This window comes from Dryobates pubescens, chromosome 7, assembly GCF_014839835.1.
Source record: "Dryobates pubescens isolate bDryPub1 chromosome 7, bDryPub1.pri, whole genome shotgun sequence".
In the NCBI taxonomy this organism is placed as follows: Eukaryota; Metazoa; Chordata; class Aves; order Piciformes; family Picidae; genus Dryobates; species Dryobates pubescens.
Genome location: NC_071618.1, coordinates 42,513,288 through 42,536,561, shown reverse-complemented (window position 1 = coordinate 42,536,561; position 23,274 = coordinate 42,513,288). Strand labels below are relative to the sequence as shown.

Genomic DNA, 23,274 nt, shown 5'->3' with positions numbered 1-23,274 from the left:
TTCCAATGGCAAATCTCTCTTTGGCTGAAGAACTTTCTCCTCACCTCCAGCCTAAGCTTCCCCTGGCTTTAGCAGGCTGAATCCAAACCTATATAGGATCTGTCTATGTGGCAATATCCCATGCATAGGTCATCTTTGCAGCCCTCCTGGAATATTTTCTAGTGCTTTCACATCCTCCTAGAGACACAGGCAACCAGACTACAAAAATGAAGACACAGGCATACCATGTGGCACAGCAATGTTCTCTGCCTTGTTCTCAATTCCCACCTTACTAAGCCCTACATTTCTTTTCAGTCTTTAGAACCATACCCACACACTGAGCTCAGTGATTCCAAAATCATGGAATGCTTTGAGTTGAAAGGGGCCTTTAAAGACCATCTAGTTCAATCCCTCATAGAATCAATAAGGTTGGAAAAGACCTCAGAGATCATCAAGTCCAACCTATCACCCAACACCTCAGGACTAACTAAACCATGGCACCAAGTGCCACATCCAATCCCCTCTTGAACACCTCCAGGGACGGTGACTCCACCACCTCCCTGGGCAGCATATTCCAATGGCAAACGACTCGCTCAGTGAAGAACTTTCTCCTCACCTCAAGCCTTAGTGATAGTGAATACTGAATATTGAATACTAAACTTCCCCTGGCGCAGCTTGAGACTGTGTCCTCTTGTTCTGGTGATGGTTGCCTGAGAACTCCCACCTGGCTACAACCTCCCTTCAGGGAGTTGTAGAGAGCAAGAAGGTCTCCCCTGAGTCTCCTCTTCTCCAGGCTAAGCAGCCCCAGCTCCCTCATCCTCTCCTCACAGGGCTGTGCTCCAAACCTCTCCCCAGTTTCATTACCCTTCTCTGGACATGTTCAAGTGTCTCAATGTCCTTCTTGAATTGAGGGGCCCAGAACTGGACACAGGACTCAAGGTGTGGCCTAACCAGTGCTCCAAACCCCTCCCCAGCTTTGTTGCCCTTCTCTGGACACCTTCCAGCAGCTCAACATCTTTCCTAAGCTGTGGGGCCCAGAGCTGGACACAGGACTCCAGGTGTGGCCTTTAAATAAAATAAATAATGAAAATAATAATTGTTCTGCCTTTTAGTTTTACATTGAGTGGGTGAAGAGGATTTAGCCAGCAGCCTTTCCTTCCCCAGCCCGTGCACTGCCACAGGCAATTGGTTTGAAATAGATTCTAATTACTGTAACAGATTCTAATCACCTCTTTAATTCTTAAATCACCCAGCACCCCGAGTGGCCAGATAATTGGATTATTTGTAGCTGTTGAAGGCAAAAGCCCATGAAACCCTGGAAATTATTCCATTTGTTTGAAAGCACAGAGGTCATTACTGAGAACAGGTGTGAAGAGCCCGGGCACTACCCCTGCCTAGAAAAAGGAGAGCTGAATTTTGGCTGGCTTTAAACTGCAATTCATAGCATGGGAAATGGAGCCTAGGCTGTAAAAATACAGGGAAAGCAACTTGGGGTCACAGTATCACAGTATCACCAAGGTTGGAAGAGACCTCAAAGATCATCAAGTCCAACCTGTCACCACAGACCTCATGACTAGACCATGGCACCAAGTGCCACGTCCAATCCCCTCTTGAACCCCTCCATGGATGGTGACTCCACCACCTCCCTGGGCAGCACATTCCAATGGCAAATGACTCTCTCAGTGAAGAACTTTCTCCTCACCTCCATCCTAAACTTCCCCTGGTGCAGCTTGAGACTGTGTCCTCTTGTTCTGGTGCTGGTTGCTAGAGAGAAGAGACCAATCCCCACCTGGCTACAACCACCTTTCAGGTAGTTATAGAGAGCAATGAAGTCTCCCCTGAGCCTCCTCTTCTCCAGGCTAAGCAACCCCAGCTCCCTCAGCCTCTCCTCACAGGGCTGTGCTCAAGGCCTCTCCCCAGCCTTGTTGCCCTTCTCTGGACACATTCAAGTCTCTCAATGTCCTTCCTAAGCTGAGGGGCCCAGAACTGGACACAGGACTCAAGGTGTGGCTGAACCAGTGCTGAATCCAGGGGCACAATGACTTCCCTGCTCCTGCTGGCCACACTATCCCCAATGCAGGCCAGGATGCCGTTGGCCTTCTTGGCCACCTGAGTCCTAAGTGGGCCTAAGGAATGTGTTGCTCTGCAAGAGCCAACAATGTGTCACTCTCTCCTGCAACAAAATCCTCACATAAAATAGTTACAGAACCACAGAATCACCAAGGTTGGAAGAGACCTCAAAGATCATCAAGTCCAACCTGTCACCACAGACCTCATGACTAAACCATGGCACCAAGTGCCACATCCAATCCCTTCTTGAACACCTCCCTGGGCAGCACATTCCAATGGCCAATCTCTCTTCCTGGCAAGAACTCTCTCCTCACCTCCAGCCTAAACTTCCCCTGGCACAGCTTGAGACTGTGTCCTCTTTACAGCCAGGAATGTTAGGCCTTTATATCTATCATTCTGCTCTCCTTATTTCTCTCTGTTCCCCTGTTAATGGTCTAAGTAATGTGGAGTTTTATGAAGCCCAAATCCTCTTAGCTGATTTTTTTCTTCTCTTATCATTTCACACTCAGCCTACACATCTGTTGGCTGCCTTCAGGCAGTCTCTGCTCTCCCCAGTCTCTAACAACTTAGATTTATACAGTACTTTTTTTATGCAGGGGGAAAAAAAAAAGTCCAAAGTGGAGCTGGAGGAAGCTGGTGAAATATCTCCCACTGCAAAACCCTCTTAAAATGTTGTGATTGCTTTTGAGGCTTCAGAAATACAGGGATCCTGTAGCATGTGAAGCAACATTCTCCAAAGTGCAGGATGCAAATGGTGACCTCCAGGTTTAGGAGAAACACTCGGTGCAGCTAAGCCCTCTGATCATTTGGCAGTGTGAAGATTTATGCTGACATAGAGGCTTACACCTTCTTCCCAGGCAGCTGGCAGTTTCTCCATGTGAATTCTTCCTGTCCCACAGAGCATGGAGGGCCAGGGAAGCAGCTGGGATAGAGGGAGGACAACTCTCAGTGTCTCTGGGTTGTGGTTTGTTGACAGCATTGGCCTCCTTCAGTTCACTCCTCCTTCTGCCAGAGAGAGCTTTCATTTGAAAGTCCCTTCAGTGTTTTCAAAAGGCACAAAGAGCTGAGGGGCAGCAGGTTGGGAATCCCAGATCCACCACATCATCCATTTCTTCCAGATGACATAATTTGCTGGTTCATGCAAATGCAATTTAGGGATGGCTTGGCACAGGAAAAGACCACTTGTTATAATGTGGAATATACTGCCAAGAGGCATCAAACTGCAAATAACTACACATAGCACTGTGCACTGACAATGCAGATTTACACTTCAGCATCTAAATTTGGAAGTGCTGGAGCTAAACTTGAAATATCTGCTACACTACACTCCTTACAAGGTAGATGCAGTGCTACAGGCTGAGGTCAGAGGGGCTGGAGAGCAGCCAGGCAGAGAGGGACCTGGGGGTACTGGATCATGGTAGGCTGAACATGAGGCAGCAGTGTGTCCAGCTGCAAAGAAGGCCAATGGCATCCTGGAGTGTATCAGAAACAGTGTGGCCAGAAGGAACAGGGAAGTCATTGTGCCCCTGGACTCAGCATTGGTTAGGCCACACCTTGAGTCCTGTGTCCAGTTCTGGGCCTCTCAAGTCAAAAAGGATATTGAGACTCTTGAATGTGTCCAGAGAAGGGCAACGAGGCTGGGGAGAGGTCTGGAGCACAGCCCTGTGAGGAGAGGCTGAGGGAGCTGGGGTTGCTTAGCCTGGAGAAGAGGAGGCTCAGGGGAGACCTTCTTGCTGTCTACAGCTCCCTGAAGAGAGGTTGTAGCCAGGTGGGGGTTGGTCTGTTCTGCCAGGCAAGCAGCACCAGAACAAGAGGACACAGTCTCAAGCTGTGCCAGGGGAGGTTTAGGCAATACCAATATTAAACCCATAGGGCCACATTTCCAAAGCAGAAACATGGAGCAACCTGGCATACCTCTGGATGGGGAAGAATCCATTACACCAGGATATAAGTATTGTCAAATGCAAAATAATTATGAGGAACACTTTTACCATTGCCTTTGCCTAATGAACTGATTATCAGGAGGAGATGAAAGGTTTTGCCTAGGGAAAAGGCTCACTTTGTGCTGTCTGTTTTGCAGCAAACATTCTGCTTTATGGGTAAAACAAGTGGTCACAACTTGAATATGTGCCTTTTCTTACCTCTTTGGAGCAGTTTTTATTCATTGAAGACCATAAGGAGCATGTTCTTCTACCCCTTGAAGCTACTGGCAAAAACAAACCAAGGAAAAAACCATCCACAAACCAAAAGAAACCATTAAGTGCAATTGGAGCAGGCTGCTTCTATTATCAGGCTGCTTTGAATGAATAAGTAGCTATTTGTGGTTGGCAATATGAACTATAATCAGTCAGCCTCTCTTTGTGGTGAAGTAAATGGGATATTGTAAGAAAAAAGGCAGCACCACTGCAGTGCCTATTATGAGTTAGAACAGAGAATACAGAATTAACCAGGTTGGAAAAGACCTTTGAGGTCACCAAGTCAAATCTATCACCCAACACAATCTAATCAAACCATGGCACCAAGTGCCCCATCCAGTCTCTTTTTAAACACTTCCAGTGATGGTGACTCCACCACCTCCCTGGGCAGCACATTCCAATGGCCAATCTCTCTTTCTGGGAAGAACTTTCTCCTCACCTCCAGCCTAAACTTCACCTGGTGCAGCTTGAGACTGTGTCCTCTTGTTCTGGTGCTGGTTGCCTGGGAGAAGAGACCAACCCCCACCTGGCTACAACCTCCCTTCAGGGAGTTGGAGAGAGCAAGAAGGTCTCCCCTGAGCCTCCTCTTCTCCAGGCTAAGCAACCCCAGCTTCCTCAGCCTCTCCTCACAGGGCTGTGCTCCAAACCCCTCCCCAGCTTTGTTGCCCTTCTCTGGACATCTTCCAGCAACTCAACATCTTTCCTAAACTGAGGGGCCCAGAACTGGACACAGGACTCAAGGTGTGGCCTAACCAGTGCTGAGTCCAGGGGCACAATGACCTCCCTGCTCCTGTTGTTCACCCTTCTATGCAAGGCTATATATTACACAGTGTGCAATACATACAAGGATCCAGACTGGATTCTCCATCTGAAGGGGGAAAGGTCCTAGGTCCCACCTACCACTGCATGACCTTTTCTGCAGAAAGTGCTATGTGAGGACCTGCAAAATGCAGAAAGAACACGTTTGTAGACCTGCTCTGATCTTTTTGCAGTAGAACTCCACAACAGAACTTGATCAACAAGACCAAGTGCAGGGTCCTGCATCTGGGTGGAGGCAATCCCAGGCACAAATCCAGGCTGGGCAGTGAGTGGCTGGAAAGCAGCCCTGAGAAGAGAGCCTTGGGGGTGCTGGGGGAGGAGAAGCTCACCAGGAGCTCTCAGTGTGCACTTGCAGCCCAGAAAGCCAATCAGATCCTGGGCTGCAGCAAGAGAAGTGTGGCCAGCAGGGCAAGGGAGGGGATTCTCCCCCTCTGCTCAGCTCTGGGGAGACCCCACCTGGAGTCCTGCCTCCAGTTCTGGAGCCCCTATTCCAAGAGGGATCTGGAGGTGCTGGAAGGTGTCCAGAGAAGGGCCAGGAGGATGAGCAGAGGGCTGGAGCACCTCTCCTATGAGGACAGACTGAAGGAGTTGGGGCTGTTCAGTCTGGAGAAGAGAAGGCTCCCAGGTGACCTCATTGTGGCCTTCCAGTATCAGAAGGGGGCTACAAGAAGGCTGGGGAGGGACTGCTCAGGCTCTCAGGTAGTGATAGGACTAGGGGGAATGGAATGAAGCTGGAGGTGGGGAGATTGAGGTTGGATGTGAGGAGGAAGTTCTTCCCCATGAGAGTGGTGAAGCCCTGGAATGGGTTGTCCAGGGAGGTGGTTGAGGCCCCATCCCTGGAGGTGTTTAAGCCCAGGCTGGATGAGGCTCTGGCCAGCCTGATGTAGTGTGGGGTGTCCCTGCCCATGGCAGGGGGGTTGGAACTGGATGATCCTTGTGTTCCCTTCCAACCCTGACTGATACTATGATCCTATGATCAAAAGGGGATCCTATACTGACCAAGAAATGGTGTGAGGATTTCTAACCAGAGGGGCAGGGAATTCTGTGCAGCAGAAGCCACATGCTATGTAAATGAGCAGAAAAGAAGTGCCCAAGGAATCATGTTGGGATTTATAAGCTCTGTCATTTGCAGGCTGTAATTGCCTTTCATCACCTTCTGAAGTAAAAATAATGTGGTTAAGGTAGCCTTGTACTGCACAAAATAAAATGTCAAGAGCACAGAAATTTTCATTCATCTAAATATTAGACAGAGCCATTCCACAGCCTCTTCTGTGTATTTTACATAATTCAGCCTTATTTCAGCCAGAGTTTGCATTTTACAACACTGTGAGAGACACACACAGCACACAATTGCAATTTAAAAGGAAACCCTCACATTTACCCCAATTAGCAGGAACACTCTGAGCTCTTGCACACTCAGGCTGCAATTAACTTTCCCCAGGCATTTCCTGGCCCATGCCATTGGCAGCATTTCTAAGCAGAAGTCCAGCTAATAAAAGCCAGGGGGTGTTGTCAGAGCTGAGATGACATATTCCCAGGTATCTACAGCAAATTTTGAATTGCCTGGCAGCCAGGCACTAGTGGTGTCCCCCAAGGATCAGTGCTGGGCCCCATGCTCCTTAATATCTTTGTCAATGATCAGGACAAGGGGATTGAATCCATCCTCAGTAAGTTTGCAGGTGACAGCGAGTTGGGGGCAGGTATCGATCTGTGAGAGGGTAGGAGAGCTCCCTCAGCCTCTCCTCACAGGGCTGTGCTCCAAACCCCTTCCCAGCTTTGTTGCCCTTCTCTGGACACGTTCAAGTGTCTCAATCTCCTTCTTAAATTGATGGGTCCAGAACTGGACACAGTACTCAAGGTGTGGCCTAACCAGTGCTGAGTCCAGGGGCACAATGACTTCCCTGCTCCTGCTGGCCACACTAGTCCTGATGCAGGCCAGGATGCTATTGGCCTTCTTGGCCACCTGGACCCCCTGCTGCCTCATGTTCAGCGTACTGTCAACCAGTACCCCCAGGTCCCTTTCTACCTGGCTGCTCTCCAACCACTCTGTCCCCAGCCTGTGGCACTGGGGACCTTCCAGCATTCAGAGTATCAGTTTCTTGCTGTAGGGGCAGTTCATGTATTGATGTTTAATTTTCAAGGTGGTTTGTGACATTTAGCAGGAAGACAAATCTAGCATGTGCCCAGGCATCTCTAGATGGGCAATGCAGGCAGATATGATCTATCACTCTCTCATCTCTTCTGCATCTGCCATCTTCTCAGTGACCAGGGCACTGACTGATGCGACACAAGAACAGTTCAGTCAGGGTGAAGGACATTATTGATCAGGTGGGTAGCGAAGCATAAATCACAGAAGCCTGAATCATGATGTTCAGACCAGTGCAGGTCTCCAAGCTGCTTCTCATGCTGCTTTCCCTTCCAAATTACTCACTGCTTCAGGACATCTAACTCAAAAGCTGCTGAGCCCTTGCTGCGGTCGCCTTGTGTAAGTATTAAGGTGATGATCATTTGCTTAATCAGCAGCATCTGCAAGCAACCATAACAGGAGACAGAGAGGCTAGTCAAAGATCAGGATTAATCATAGTAGTATCATAGTATCAGTCAGGGTTGGAAGGGAACACAAGGATCATCCAGTTCCAACCCCCCTGCCATGGGCAGGGACACCCCACACTACATCAGGCTGGCCAGAGCCTCATCCAGCCTGGGCTTAAACACCTCCAGGGACAGGGCCTCAACCACCTCCCTGCACAACCCATTCCAGGGCTTCACCACTCTCATGGGGAAGAACTTCCTCCTCACCTCCAGCCTCAATCTCCCCACCTCCAGCTTCATTCCATTCCCCCTAGTCCTATCACTACCTGAGATCCTGAGCAGTCCCTCCCCAGCCTTCTTGTAGCCCCCTTCAGATCCTGGAAGGCCACAATGAGGTCACCTGGGAGCCTTCTCTTCTCCAGACTGAACAGCCCCAACTCCTTCAGTCTGTCCTCATAGGAGAGGTGCTGCAGCCCTCTGCTCATCCTCCTGGCCCTCCTCTGGACACCTTCCAGCACCTCCAGATCCCTCTTGGAATAGGGGCTCCAGAACTGGAGGCAGGACTCCAGGTGGGGTCTCAGCAGAGCTGAGCAGAGGGGGAGACTCCCCTCCCTTGCCCTGCTGGCCACACTTCTCTTGCTGCAGCCCAGGATCTGATTGGCTTTCCGGGCTGCAAGTGCACACTGAGAGCTCCTGGTGAGCTTCTCCTCCCCCAGCACCCCCAAGGCTCTCTCCTCAGGGCTGCTTTCCAGCCAGTGGGCTGGAAAAAGTGGGACTTGGTCAGAGGACTACAAAATCCAGAAGAATTACAGTTTTGCTTCTCTGTGCCCTTCAGACCCTGTAAAATTGTTGTTAACTAATAATAATAATAATAATTAAGCAATTAATCTGATAGCTACACTTGGGCTCCTTTTGAACTACACAATGAGGTCAAAGAGCACTGATGGGGTAATTTCAGTGAGACACCACCAGCAATCTATACTCAGTTCAGTATAAGATTAAGGCAGAGCTAAGTAAATTATCAGCATTCAGCAAATCATGCCAATTAAAAGGCCAGAAGTAGAAAACTGGGATAGTGAAGAGTCTTGTCACTTAGACTGCCCTAGGAGCCGTCATATTAATTGCTTATGATAATGGAATATCTAAGATCTCTCTATAATTTCCTAGCTTATTGTCTATTTATCTATCTGTAATATATTTAAACATTACTGTGCATGCAGCATACACTGCATGTAACAAGTTAGCCCTCAGCAGCCATCAGAAGTTTCATAGCTGGATATGAGGAGGAAGTTCTTCCCCATGAGAGTGGTGAAGCCCTGGAATGGGTTGTCCAGGGAGGTGGTTGGGGCCCCATCCCTGGAGGTGTTTAAGCCCAGGCTGGATGAGGCTGTGGCCAGCCTGATCTAGTGTGGGGTGTCCCTGCCCATGGCAGGGGGGTTGGAACTAGATGATCCTTGTGGTCCCTTCCAACCCTGACTGATGTTATGATACTATGATAATTCTAATTCTAGGTCCAATTCTAGGCCCAATTCTAGGTCTAATTCTAAACATGGAGAGGAGGCTGAAGAATTAGTCTCCTTGGTGGATGCTGGCTGAGCAGAGCTGAAGTCCAGTGCAGCCAGCTGGCAGCTACTCCTGCGGTCATCTGGGAGTCAGGAGCGGTCTGTGTTTAACGTTCACCTTCAGCAAATGTAGGCTGCTGACATCTGTGTAACCACTTCATCCATGGAGATTAGAAGTGATGAGATGTGACTGACCTTCTAATGAAGAGCTGAATGTTTATTTGGAAAAACTGCAAGAGATGCCACAGGTCTCCAGCAGAGCTCTGTGCAGAGGGATCAGAGGTTCTGCTAATGATTTAAAGCTTCTGTATGGACAAACCTGCCACTTCTGGTGAATCACTCTCTAGGAAGAAATTCTTCACAGAAAGAGAGATTGGCCATTGGAATGTGCTGCCCAGGGAGGTGGTGGAGTCACCATCACTGGAGGTGTTTAGGAAGAGACTGGATGGGGGTCTTGGTGCCATGGTTTAGTTGATTAGATGGTGTTGGGTGATAGGTTGGCCTCCATGATCTCAAAGGTCTTTTCCAACCTGGTTAATTCTATTCTCTTCCTCTCCTCTCCTCTCCTCTCCTCTCCTCTCCTCTCCTCTCCTCTCCTCTCCTCTCCTCTCCGAACCTCTCCTCTCCTCTCCTCTCCTCTCCGAACCTCTCCTCTCCGAACCTCTCCTCTCCTCTCCTCTCCTCTCCTCTCCTCTCCTCTCCTCTCCTCTCCTCTCCGAACCTCTCCTCTCCTCTCCTCTCCTCTCCTCTCCTCTCCTCTCCTCTCCTCTCCTCTCCTCTCCTCTCCGAACCTCTCCTCTCCTCTCCGAACCTCTCCTCTCCTCTCCTCTCCTCTCCTCTCCTCTCCTCTCCTCTCCTCTCCTCTCCTCTCCTCTCCTCTCCTCTCCTCTCCTCTCCTCTCCTCTCCTCTCCTCTCCTCTCCTCTCCTCTCCTCTCCTCTCCTCTCCTCTCCTCTCCTCTCCTCTCCTCTCCTCTCCTCTCCTCTCCTCTCCTCTCCTCTCCTCTCCTCTCCTCTCCTCTCCTCTCCTCTCCTCTCCTCTCCTCTCCTCTCCTCTCCTCTCCTCTCCTCTCCTCTCCTCTCCTCTCCTCTCCTCTCCTTTCCTCTCCTCTCCTCTCCTCTCCTCTCCTCTCCTCACCTCTCCTCTCCGAACCTCTCCTCTCCGTCAGTGAAATGCAGCAGACCAGGTCAAACACTCATTTTTCTTTCTGTATGCTCAGTGAAAGCTCTTTAAATTTCACTGATGTTTTTAATTTCCCTGTGGAAATGGTTTAATTTCTACTCAAAAGAAGTTATAAATTTATGACTGTCACTGGCTTAGATAAATATCTTAATTTGGGAAGGGAAACAGCCTCCAAGAGTGATCAGCCCCAGCTGCTTGTGATTCCCTAATGTTTACCACAAGACATTTGTGAATTCCATGTCATAGAATCATAGAATCAATGAGGTTGGAAAACACCTCAGAGATCATCAAGTCCAACCTATCACCCAGCACCTCAGGACTAACTAAACCATGGCATCAAGTGCCACGTCCAATCCCCTCTTGAACACCTCCAGGGATGGTGACTCCACCACCTCCCTGGGCAGCACATCCCAATGGCCAATCTTTCTTTCTGGGAAGAACTTTCTCCTCACCTCCAGTCTAAACTTCCCCTGGCACAGCTTGAGACTGTGTCCTCTTGTTCTGGTGTTTGTTGCCTGGGAGAAGAGCCCAACCCCCACCTGGCTACAACCTCCCTTCAGGTAGCTGTAGAGAGCAAGAAGGTCTCCCCTGAGCCTCCCCTTCTCCAGGCTAAGCAACCCCAGCTCCCTCAGCCTCTCCTCATAGGGCTTGTGCTGCAGACCTCTCCCCAGCCTTGTTGCCCTTCTCAGAAGCACTGGAAAATCCAACAAGGAAACAAGAATGACCAGACATGAAGGACACAGGATTGCTGTAAATAAGTCCTGCAGCACAGCAAAGGAAGGGATTTGAGGTGTGTATAGGCTGCAAGAGCACTTAAAGCAAAGAGCAAAGGAACTGCTTCCTGTGGCTGGGTTCTTGCTGCCTCTAGGAAATATGGCTGTGTGCACATGCTGAAAGGGAACAGGATTTTATCAAAGCAGCAACTGACTTCATCAGAGCTTTCCTTTCATAACTCAGCCTATCCTGGAGCCCTTGGTATCTAATCAGCTGAGCCAAAAGAGGGCAACTGTCCTTTATGTCTTGCTCTGTCCTCCCTGTAATGCTCCTCTAATTTGGTTTCTATTTATTACCACAGTCCTACCAATTAATTTGCACAGACACATCTCTGCACTTGTAAGAAATAAGCTTCAGGACTAAGAACATGAAAGAGAAATGAAGCAGGAAGACACTAAGGATTTTCTGCTTGTGCTTTTCTAAAGTGAAATATACAGAGGTACATTGTTAAGCACAATCATTTACCATTATTTTCTTCACCATAAAAATTTGAATATGTCTCTAACCAGTCTCAATAGCATGTTTCCCCAGAGATTCTTTTTCTGCTGCCAAGAACAGCAAGGCCTTTGACACAATCCCCCACAGCAAACCCCTGGCCAAGCTGGCAGCCCATGGCTTGGATAGCAGCACTCTGTGCTATGTTAGGAACAGGTTGGAGGCTGAGCCCAGAGAGTGGTGGTGAATGGTGCCACAGCCAGCTGGCAGCCAGGCACCAGTGGTGTGCCCCAGGGATCAGTGCTGGGCCCCAGCCTGTTCAATAGCTTCACTGATGATCTGGACAAGGGGATTGAGTCCATCAGCAGTAAATTTGCAGGTGACACAAAGCTGGGAGCAGATGTTGATCTGTTAGAGCTCTGCAGAGGGACCTTGCCAGGCTGGACAGATGGGCAGAGTCCAACAGGATGGCATTGAACAAGTCCAGGTGCCAGGTGCTGCACTTTGGTCACAACAACCCCATGGAGTGCTACAGGCTGGGATCAGAGTAGCTTGAGAGCAGCCAGGCAGAAAGGGACCTGGGGGTACTGGTTGACAGCAGGTGAACATGAGCCAGCAGTGTGCCCAGGTGGCCAAGAAGGCCAATGGCATCCTGGCCTGGATCAGGAATAGTGTGGCCAGCAGGAGCAGGGAGGTCATTCTGCCCTGTACTCAGCACTGGTTAGGCCACACCTTGAGTCCTGTGTCCAGTTCTGGGGCCCTCAGTTTAGGAAAGATGTTGAGTTGCTGGAAGGTGTCCAGAGAAGGGCAGCAAAGCTGGGGAGGGGTCTGGAGCACAGCCCTGTGAGGAGAGGCTGAGGGAGCTGGGGTTGCTTAGCCTGGAGAAGAGGAGGCTCAGAGGAGACCTCATTGCTCTCTACAACTCCTTGAAGGGAGGTTGTAGCCAGGTGGGGGTTGATCTGTTCTGCCAGGCAACCAGCACCAGAACAAGAGGACACAGTCTCAAGCTGCACCAGGGGAGGTTTAGGCTGGATGTTAGGAAGAAGTTCTTCACAGAAAGAGAGATTGGCCATTGGAATGTGCTGCCCAGGGAGGTGGTGGAGTCACCATCCCTGGAGTTGTTTAAGAAGAGACTGGATGAGGCACTTAGTGCCATGGTTTAGTTGATTAGATGGTGCTGGGTGATAGGTTGGACTGGGTGATCTCGAAGGTCTCTTCCAACCTGGTTAATTCTATTCTATTCTATTCTATTCTATTCTATTCTATTCTATTCTATTCTATTCTATTCTATTCTATTCTATTCTATTCTATTCACCATAAAAATGTGAATATATCTCCTACTAGTCTAAATAAAATGTTTCCTGAGAGATTTTTTCTGCTGCCAAGAACAAAACCATTTCAATATTTATAGACTAATCCAAGTATTACCAGGCACCTCCTATGTGAAGTCAAATATAAAGTAGCTTTCCTTTCTCTTCTATTGAATAGAACATGTGTGGCCAGAAAAAATGTTTCAAGGGAAAGCTGAAGAAAACTAGCTCTGTCTGTGCCCTCAAATACAAAAGTAGATTTGACCTATAGACAGCAATAAAGAAAATCCCTGGCCCTGTTCTGCCTCCAGTCTTTTGAGGATTGTGCCCTGGGATCAAGGAAGGAGACAATGCTCCACTGGTACTGTGACTCACTGAACTCTTGAGGAAATCCATCTGAAAGCTACTATTATGTGTGGATTTGAGAGAGATGCTCCTCAGCCAATCCTGCCCTCACTAACACACATATTTGGCTCTAGGGAAGAGGTCTGTTCTTGCCTCACATAGCCTAGGACCTAGAGCTTTGAGGACACTGCCACACTGACTAGGAAAGGCAGGCTTTAAAATTCATGCTAGCTAGATGGAGCCTCAGATGGTGGCTACCAAACCCCTCAGAGCCTTAGTTCATTAGATGGTGTTGGATGATAGGTTGGACTGGATGATCTCAAAGGTCTTTTCCAACCTGGTTAATTCTATTCTATTCTATTCTATTCTATTCTATTCTATTCTATTCTATTCTATTCTATTCTATTCTATTCTATTCTATTCTATCCTATTTCATTCCATTCCATTCCATTCTATTCTGTTCCATTCTTTTCTATTCTATTCTGTTCCATTCCGTTCCGTTCTATTCTAATACTGCCACACTGAGCTGCCTGAAGAGGAAATTGGCCTTCTCCAAGCAGCAATCTATCCAGAAGTCTCCACTATCCAGTATCTATTCCATTCCATTCCATTCCATTCTACTCTATTCCCTTCCCTTCCCTTCCCTTCCCTTCCCTTCCCTTCCCTTCCCTTCCCTTCCCTTCCCTTCCCTTCCCTTCCCTTCCCTTCCCTTCCCTTCCCTTCCCTTCCCTTCCCTTCCCTTCCCTTCCCTTCCCTTCCCTTCCCTTCCCTTCCCTTCCCTTCCCCATCTCCAAGTGGAAATTTCTGCTTGTGCACTGTCACCCTTCAGCAAACTGCACAACCTCACCATTGGCACCGTGTCTGCCTTTATTTTAGTAGCAGTCAAACTGTAATATGAAAGGCTGGTCATGACTGGAAATGAGTCAGCTGGGAAATGACATTTTCAAGTGCAGGCAGAAATCAGTTAAGTATTTGCAGGTCTGAGGCAACAATGACTCCCCTAGCACTGAGTGCCACATGGCAAACAGGGACAGGGAGACAGACTGAGCAGTTGTTCTGCAGATGCTTAAGTGAAAAGTGCACAAGGAGCTGTTGCTGAACTTCTGAGATAAGCTCCAGATATATTTGCATGTGTGATATGTGGTGGAACATATGGTCCATGGTGCCTCCAAAAGTAGCTCACTATGGCTTGTGTTCCTAGAGTAAATGGAATGGAATGGAATGGAATGGAATGGAATGGAATGGAATGGAATAGAATAGAATAGAATAGAATAGACCAGACCAGACCAGACCAGGTTGGAAGAGACCTTTGAGATTATCCAAGTGCCTCAGCCAGTCTCCTCCTAAACAGCTCCAGTGATAGTGACTCCACCACCTCCCTGGGCAGCACATTCCAATGGGCAATCACTCTCTCTATGAAGAACTTCTTCCTAACATCCAGGCTAAACCTCCCCTGGCACAGCTTGAGAGTGTGTCCTCTTGTTCCTCACACAGGCTACCATGGTGGTCTAAATGAATAAATATTATTTTGTGTGGTTATTTCAGTCCAAAATGCTGAAACAGCTCTGTTGGCTCAAGGCACTTTATATACAGGATAAGAGTATGCATTTTATGCTGTGGCATGTGCCATGTGAGTACACATGGATGGCTGTTCATTGTTTCCTTCTGTAGGAGAGGCTGAGGGAGCTGGGGTTGTTTAGCCTGGAGAAAATGAGGCTCAGGGGAGGCCTCACTGCTGTCTACAACGACCTGAAGGGAGGTTGTAGGCAGGTGGGGGTTGGTCTCTTCTCCCAGGCAACCTGTGACAGAAGGAGAGGGCACAGTCTCAAGCCATACCAGGGGAGGTTTAGGCTGGAGGTGAGGAGAAAGTTCATAAAGAGAGATTGGCTATTGGAATGTGCTGCCCAGGGAGGTGGTGGAGTCACCATCACTGGAGGTGTTCAAGAGGGGATTGGACGTGGCACTTGAAGCCATGGTTTAGTTAGTCCTGAGGTGTTGGGTGCTAGGTTAGGCTGGATGATCTCTGAAGTCTTTTCCAACCTTACTGACTCTATGATTCTGTGTGCTAAAGGAGGACATTCTCTGAGTGCAGATAATCACCGGATACAAGGCATGTTTGCTTGCTTTTTTCTGATGAAATTAGACAATGAATGTGCTGCCCAGGGAGGTGGTGGAGTCACTATCACTGGAAGTGTTTAAGAACAGACTGGATGAGGCACTTGGTGCCATGGTTTAGTTGATTAGATGGTGTTGGGTGCTAGCTTGGACTCAATGATCTTGAAGGTCTTTCCCAGCCTGGTCTGGTCTGGTCTATTCTATTCTATTCTATTCTATTCTAATACTGCTACACTGAGCTGCTTGAAGGAGAACTTGGCCTTCTCCAAGCAGCAATCCCTTAAGAGGTCTCCAGTGCAGTGGCTCATGATCTGGCCCAGAAGCTGAGTGTGTCTGAATCAATGTGGCTGATAAAATGTGAGCTGGGGGAGGCTGGTTTTCATTCTCATTCCCAGGTGAACAAAGGTGATTAATTGTGTTGGGAAATTGTAATGACATTCCTAAAAGATGTTTTCTACCCACTGACCACTTTATTGAGGCACACAGAAAGGCTCATTTGTATTCAAAATGGTTAGGAGGCCAAAGCATGTGGCTGACAGTTGTTGTTGGTTGAAGGGAGCTTCACAGAAGGAACCTTGACTTCGCTTCACTCCCCTCCTCCTTTTCTTAATCCTAAGTAGCCCAAGTGTGCCACCCTGCAGGGCTTATTGTAGATTCTGGCTTTGATTCATTGATAGTCTCAGCAGCTCAAGGCAGCTGCAAACCCAGTTTTACCTGTCCAGTTAAGGTGGTTTTATAGCTGCTGTGTATCTGTGAAGATTTGCCAGCCAGCAGTGCACGACACTAACTCAACCTTTGTCAGTTTTGCCAGGCTATTTGAGAGAACAGCAAGGAGGATACTATCGCCTTGCTGCTTAACCTTTGGTGTTTTCAAGAGCCTTTTGTCATTCTGAAGCTGTGCCCAAATGCTTGAGGCTCAATGCAGGATTTATTGCTCATCTTTATTGTTTGGCTTTTGTTCTGTGGCTTGTTAAAGCCCATAGAGTTTGAAACAGCCACCTGTGTATAAATCAAGCTGTATAACTAAACCACCTTCTACCAGAGGAACATAATATTTAGGACTTCTCCACAAGGGAAAATGTCCTGTTCTGAGTGGGAACATCAACTTGAAATGCAGTGGCTAATGTACCTCCAGTGCTTGAATGGATGTTTGCTTGTGCCTCAGCTTAGTTTGATTTGGGAGTAACATAAGAAAAAGCACTTTTCCCAGACTGACCTTGAGCTACTGGGAGCCAGGGATGTGGAATCAGCAAGGTGTACTTGAATAGATACTTGCTTGTGCCTCAGCTTAGTTTGATTTGGGAGTAACATAAGAAAAAGCACCTTTCCCAGACTGACCTTGAGCTACTGGGAGCCAGGAATGTGGAATCAGCAGGGTGTGCTTGAATGGATGCTTGCTTGTGCCTCAGCTTAGTTTGATTTGGGAGTAGCATAAGAAAAAGCACCTTTCCCAGACTGACCTTGAGCTCCTAGGAGCCAGGAATGTGGAATGAGCACGGTGTGCAAAAGCTGTTCTGTTACAGCCCTGCCAGGTTCTTTCTTCCAGATCTGCTGTTTGCACATGGTCAATTTCCCAAATAACTGCTCACACCCACCTGGTAGCTCTGCATGATGCTTTCTTGTGAGGCTGATTTTCTTCTGTTGATGTCTGAATGCATGGGCACAGCCTACACCTTCTTAAATATCCACAGTGACCAGAGGCAGGGAGCCAGCAAGCAAGGACAATAAAACCAGCAAGAAATTATACATCTGAATCATCAAGGAGAAATAGAATGACCAGCATTGATCTTAAATCAGAGAAGCAATAAGGTTGGAAAAGACCTGAGATCATCAAGTCCAACCTGTCCAATCCCCTCTTGAACACCTCCAGGGATGGTGACTCCACCACCTCCCTGGGCAGCACATTCCAATGGCCAATCTCTCTTGCTGGGAAGAACTTTCTCCTCACTTGCAGCCTAAACCTCCCCTGGCACAGCTTGAGACTGTGTCCTCTTGTTCTGGTGCTGGTTACCTGGGAGAAAAGACCCCACCTGGTTACAGCCTCCCTTCACATAGTTGCAGAGAGCAATAAGGTCTCCCCTGAGCCTCCTCTTCTCCAGGCTAAGCAACCCCAGCTCCCTCAGCCTCTCCTCACAGGGCTGTGCTCCAGACCCCTCCCCAGCTTTGTTGCCCTTCTCTAGACACCTTCCAGCAACTCAACCTCCTTCCTAAACTGAGGGGCCCAGAACTGGACACAGGACTCAAGGTGTGGCCTAACCAGTGCTGGGTCCAGGGGCAGAATGACTTCCCTGCTCCTGCTGGCTACACTATTCCTGATGCAGGCCAGGATGCCATTGGCCTTCTGGGTGGCCTGGGCACACTGCTGGCTCATCTTCAGCCTACTATCAACCTGTAACCCCAGGTCCCTCTCTGCCTGGCTGCTCTCCAGCCACTCTGACCCCAGCCTGTAGCACTGCATGGGGTTGTTGTGACCAAAGTGCAGCACCCAGTACTTGGACTTGTTAAATGCCATCCTGTTGGACTCTGCCCATCCTTCCAGCCTGTCCAGGTCCCTCTGCAGAGCCCTCCTGCCCTCTAAGAGATCTACTCCAGCTCCCAACTTGGTATTGTCTGCAAATTTACTGCTGATGGACTCAATCCCCTTGTCCAGATTATCAATAAAGATATTGAACTGCATGGGGCCCAGCACTGATCCCTGGGGGACACCACTGGTGCCTGGCTGCCAGCTGGCTGTGGCACCATTCACCACCACTCTCTGGGCTCAGCCCTCCAGCCAGTTCCTAACCCAACACAGAGTGCTGCTGTCCAAGGCAGGGGCTGACAGCTTGGCCAGGAGTTTGCTGTGGCCAAGTGCTTTACATGACTAGCAGTGCCTGCTACAGCTCTGCCTGAGCATCACTTGTGCACTTGTCAAAGGAATGACAAGGAAATGTGGAAACTCCAGCTAGAAGCTGAATTCCCATTTTTCAAAGGCAGAATCCTGGATCTAGATGCTACTCTCCAGGAGCTCCTACTGAAACAAAACACAAAGCAGATGGGAAATTGCTGCCTTTGTATTTCAGGTGAGGAGCTGCAACTGGCTTTGGAATTGCAACTGACTTGGGCATTTTACTTCAGAAAGCTTGCAATTACACCGAAATTTTCCTCTTCCTAGTGCTGTTGCCTCTGCTTCCATGCCTCCTGATGCAGCTGAACCATGAGGTCTGTAGTAATGAAAGGCATCTTTTACTCTGCCAATACCATTGTTTATTTTATCTCTGCAGCTCACACTAGGTCTTTGAATGAAATGAAAAACAGCCTGGCTGTTATCAGTACAGGGCAGAACCAGATGGGAAACTTGTGGTATTGCTCTGACTAGTGCTGTGTCTTCATGCAGCTGCAGTGTAATACTGGGAGGCACTGGGTGCCTTCAGCACCCCTTCAGTTTAGGAAAGATGTTGAGTTGCTGGAAGGTGTCCAGAGAAGGGCAACAAAGCTGGGAAGGGGTTTGGAACACAAGCCCTGTGAGGAGAGGCTGAGGGAGCTTAGCCTGAAGAAGAGGAGGCTCAGGGGAGACCTTCTTGCTGTCTACAACTCCCTGAAGGGAGGTTGTAGCCAGGTGGGGGTTGGTCTCTTCTCCCAGGCAACCAACACCAGAACAAGAGGACACAGTCTCAAGATGAGCCAGGGGAGGTTTAGACTGGATGTTAGGAAGAAGTTCTTCCCAGCAAGAGAGGTTGGCCATTGGAATGTGCTGCCCAGGGAGGTGGTGGAGTCACCATCACTGGAGGTGTTTAGGAGGTGCTTGATGAGGTGCTTGGTTGCATGGTTTAGTTGATTAGATGGTGTTGCATGATAGGTTGGATGCGATGGTCTTGAAGGTCTCTTCCTACCTGGTCTATTCTATTCTATTCTATTCTATTCTATTCTATTCTATTCTATTCTATTCTATTCTATTCTATTCTATTCTATTGTTCTGTTCTGTTCTGTTCTGTTCTGTTCTAAAAAGGAGAAGGAGCTTCAAAGCCTTCCTCCTTTCCCTGGGGGTGTTTGGCACTCCAGTGGCCGAGCAATATGGTCCCTGCAGGTGACCACTCCCTCCATGCCATCAGCTGGACTGACTCAGATGTTTTTAGACAATCTTTTTTCTGGGGTCACTGGAAGCTTTCCTCACCTGGATCCAGCAGCTGCCACAGACTGCATGAGTCTGCACCTCACCCATTGGCATCTCACAGCCCAAGATGAAGCATTTTAGGACTTGTGTAGTCTTGCAACAGCAGCAGACAGGGCAATACCGCAGGCTCTCCCCCAGCTTCTGCCCTGGGCAGATAAGAATGGTGCTCTTGTAAACTGGCCCCAGGCATTGCCATGACTCAGTTCAAAGCTGTGCAGATAAAAATAAGCAACAGTGGTATTAGAAAAATAAAGAGCAGTGCTGTCAGAAAAATAAAGAGACTTGTAGAGGCTCCAGAAGCAACAAAAGAATGGAACATTCAAAGGGAAAAGTAGCTTCACATTTCCATTACTCTTATTATAATTGTTTTGTACTGTGCCTGGACTTCAGAATCTCCCTCCAGGAGCAGAGTTGTTATATTTGGTCCTGGAAATGTGTGAAATGAAGAGGCTGCCTGTGCTTTTAAATAGCTCCCAGTCTAAGCACCAGAATGGTAAGCTGGGCAAGGAAGGGAGGTACCACTGAAGTGCTGATGTTGAAAGGATGAATTTCAGGACTCATCTGTGAAGCAGCAAGGGCATTCTTGGGCACACAAGGGACAAGGTGTGGCACAGCATCATCCTTGTGTCATAACAAATGTCTCTCTAATTCCTTTAGTCTTCCTTAAAAGCCAAACACAGCACCTAGGTTTTGTGCTCAAACTTGCCAGGAGGTGTGCTCTCAAATTCCATAGGAGTCAGACTTCTAACTGCTGTTTTCCAAGCAGGGCTGCATTATTGCTTCCTACTTCACAACTCTACTTTTGCTGCCTTCACAGTACATCATACCTTACACTCTCTGAACATTGCCCCTCTTGGAGAAACAGAATCCATTTGGGAGGAGGAGAGGAGAAAAATACTGGGGAAAAATCAAAACCAACAAGCAAAGAACCAGCAGCTGTTTGATTTTGCTCAGATGCTAGCAGCATTTGCAGAAGTCCCTAAGGGAATGGCTGAGTGGGCTTGAATCAGAGAGAGCAGTCCAGGGAGAATGGACTTCATCATTTAGGCTTGTTGTTCATGACAGGGCAAGGACACAGAACATGTTCCAGGGGAAGACAATATTTGCATGGCTGCTGTTGCCTTCAGGGCTGTACTTTGAGACAGCAGCCTGTAGTGGTTGGCAGAACTGTAAAGGGACCTTTGCAGTCCTGCAGTGTGAACCATATCTCAGGCTGCCTCATATTGTGTCTCTCAGTACTTAACTTGTCCCCAACATTCCTCCAGGCATTGCTAGGGAAAGTGTTTTTACCATTTGGACTGCCCTGACTGTATGGAGGTTACAGGGAGAAAAGGAAAAGATGCAGTGAACAGTTTCTCTCAGACCTAAGCCAAAAATGTACCTTTCTCCTAAAATCAGTATTTCACAATCTACTCAGAAGCCAGTGCTGAGAACACTTCCAATCCTCATACAAAACACAGCCCAAGACCAGTATTAAACCATGTCAGGAAAGAAGGGTATCTGATCACAGTTAATAGAAGCCTTTGACAAGGTGGCAGGAAGCAAGAAGCAAGCCTGGAGATGATTACAGGGAGGCAAAGACCTGCAAATATAAGGAGTCTGCAGTTATGCTACGAGGTGTCATGGGACAGATGGATGGAAGCAAATGTGTTCTACCTGTGGCTGAGGTTTTGTTGCAGGGAGGTCATTCTGCCCCTGTACTCAGCACTGGTTTGGCCACACCTTGACTCCTGTGTGCAGTTCTGGGCCCCTCAGTTTAAGAAAGATGTTGACTTGCTGGAAGGTGTCCAGAGAAGGGCAACAAAGCTGGGGAGGGGTTTAGAGCACAGCCCTGTAAGGACACACTGAGGGAGCTGGGCTTGCTTAGCCTGGAGAGGAGGAGGCTCAGGGGTGACCTTATTGCTCTCCACAACTACCTTAAGGGAGGTTGTAGACAGGCAGAAGTTGGTCTGTTCTCCCAGGCAACCAGCACCAGAACAAGAGGAAACAGTCTTATGCTGTGCCAGGAGAGGGTTAGGCTGGATGTTAGGAAGAAGTTCTTCTCAGAAAGAGTGATTGGCCATTGGAATGTGCTGCCCAGGGAGGTGGTGGAGTCACCATCACTGGAGGTGTTTAGGAAGAGACTGGATGGGGTGCTTGGTGCCATGGTTTAATTGATTAGATGGTGTTGGGTGATAGCTTGGACTTGATGATCTCAAAGGTCTTTTCCAACCTGGTTAATTCTATTCTATTGTTGTTTAACCTCCTCTTTCTCTAATCCACCTTCAGGTATCTCCATGCCTGTACCTGTGTTTGGACTACAAGATGACTCCAAAGTGTTTAAGAAGGGCAGCTGCTTACTTGCAGATGACAACTTTGTGCTAATAGGCTCTTTTGTGTCATTTTTCATCCCCCTGACCATCATGGTAGTCACCTACTTTTTAACTATCAAGTCACTGCAGAAGGAAGCTATGCTGTGTGTGAATGACGTTGGCCCAAAGACCAAGTTTGCTTCCTTTAGCTTCCTCCCTCAGAGCTCCCTGTCCTCAGAGAAACTCTTTCAGCGCTCTTTGAACAGAGATGTGGGGAATTCTGGGAGGAGAACCATGCAATCCATCAGCAACGAGCAGAAGGCGTCCAAGGTGCTTGGCATTGTCTTCTTCCTGTTTCTTGTGATGTGGTGCCCGTTTTTCATCACCAATGTGATGGCTGTAATTTGCAAGGAGTCATGCAATGAAGAAGTTATTGGAGGACTGCTTAACATATTTGTTTGGATTGGCTACCTTTCCTCTGCAGTTAACCCCCTGGTATATACGCTGTTCAATAAGACCTACCGCTCGGCTTTCTCCCGGTACATTCAGTGTCACTACAAGGAGGAGAAGAAACCTTTCCAGCTGATTTTAGTGAACACTATCCCAGCACTCGCATACAATTCCAGCCAGCTCCAGCTAGCACAAATGAAGAGCTTGAAAAAAGAGGCAAAAATGATGGCCAAGGAGTATTCAATGGTCACAATAGGAATACATCACCTGGACGGCACAGCCAAGGGGAGCATCAGCCCGGCGAGTGAAAAGGTTAGCGGTGTGTGACGGTTGGCAGCTGCCATGACAACCACCCTGCATATGCTGAGCATTTCACCTGGCTGTGAGAAGATCTGGTAGCTCAGACAAAACAAGCCCTCTTCAAGAGACCCTCCAGCAACATCACCCACGCCTCATGTTATCCTGTGGACGAAAAGCAGGGCTTGAAACGGTATCAAACGTGCAATTTCTTTTCATACAGCACTTTGGCAGTTTTAAGCACAGGCTTTGTTAAACTTATTTTTTTAATGTTCTAAAGGATATATTTCTTAAAGAAAAGAAAAAAAAAAACAAAACACAACACAACACAACAACAAACAAACCAGAGTTTTATCACATGAAGAAACCTAAGGCTTTTGTTTTCTCTTTGCAAATGAAAGCTCAGCTGTCCTTTGATGTCCGTGCAGAGTAGGCTCCAGCTAGTTTGCCATGCTACAAGAGAAATTTCTCAGCATTGACTGATTGAGCACCTTATGGAATTTGAAATAGAAAATGAAGGGTCATTTACTGATGCACATTTAAAATAACATGGAAAACATTCAAGGGGGGAAAAATAATAAATCTATTTAAACCTGTATAGATTAATTCTATGGACATTTTGGTAACTGTTTTTAATGGCTATTTTTTGCCTTCTGAATGACCATTCTGAAATGTTTCTGGGCTTTGCCTTCATCTGTTCCATAGCTCAAATTAGCAGTCCTCAAAGGTAAATTATACTTGAATGCTGCTCTGTTTCTCCAACCAT

General features: G+C 48.1%; 1 protein-coding gene across 1 annotated transcript in view; it reads left to right on the top strand.

Annotated features, from left to right (window-relative positions):
• Positions 1-22,803, top strand: part of HTR2A (5-hydroxytryptamine receptor 2A) — a 33,665-nt gene extending 10,862 nt beyond the window's left edge. The window contains exon 3 of the mRNA XM_009906263.2: positions 21,739-22,803. Coding sequence (XP_009904565.1) covers positions 21,739-22,538 — 800 coding nt within the window. The 3' untranslated portion in view covers positions 22,539-22,803. The remainder of the gene's footprint in view (positions 1-21,738) is intronic.
• Positions 22,804-23,274: the final 471 nt, after the last annotated feature.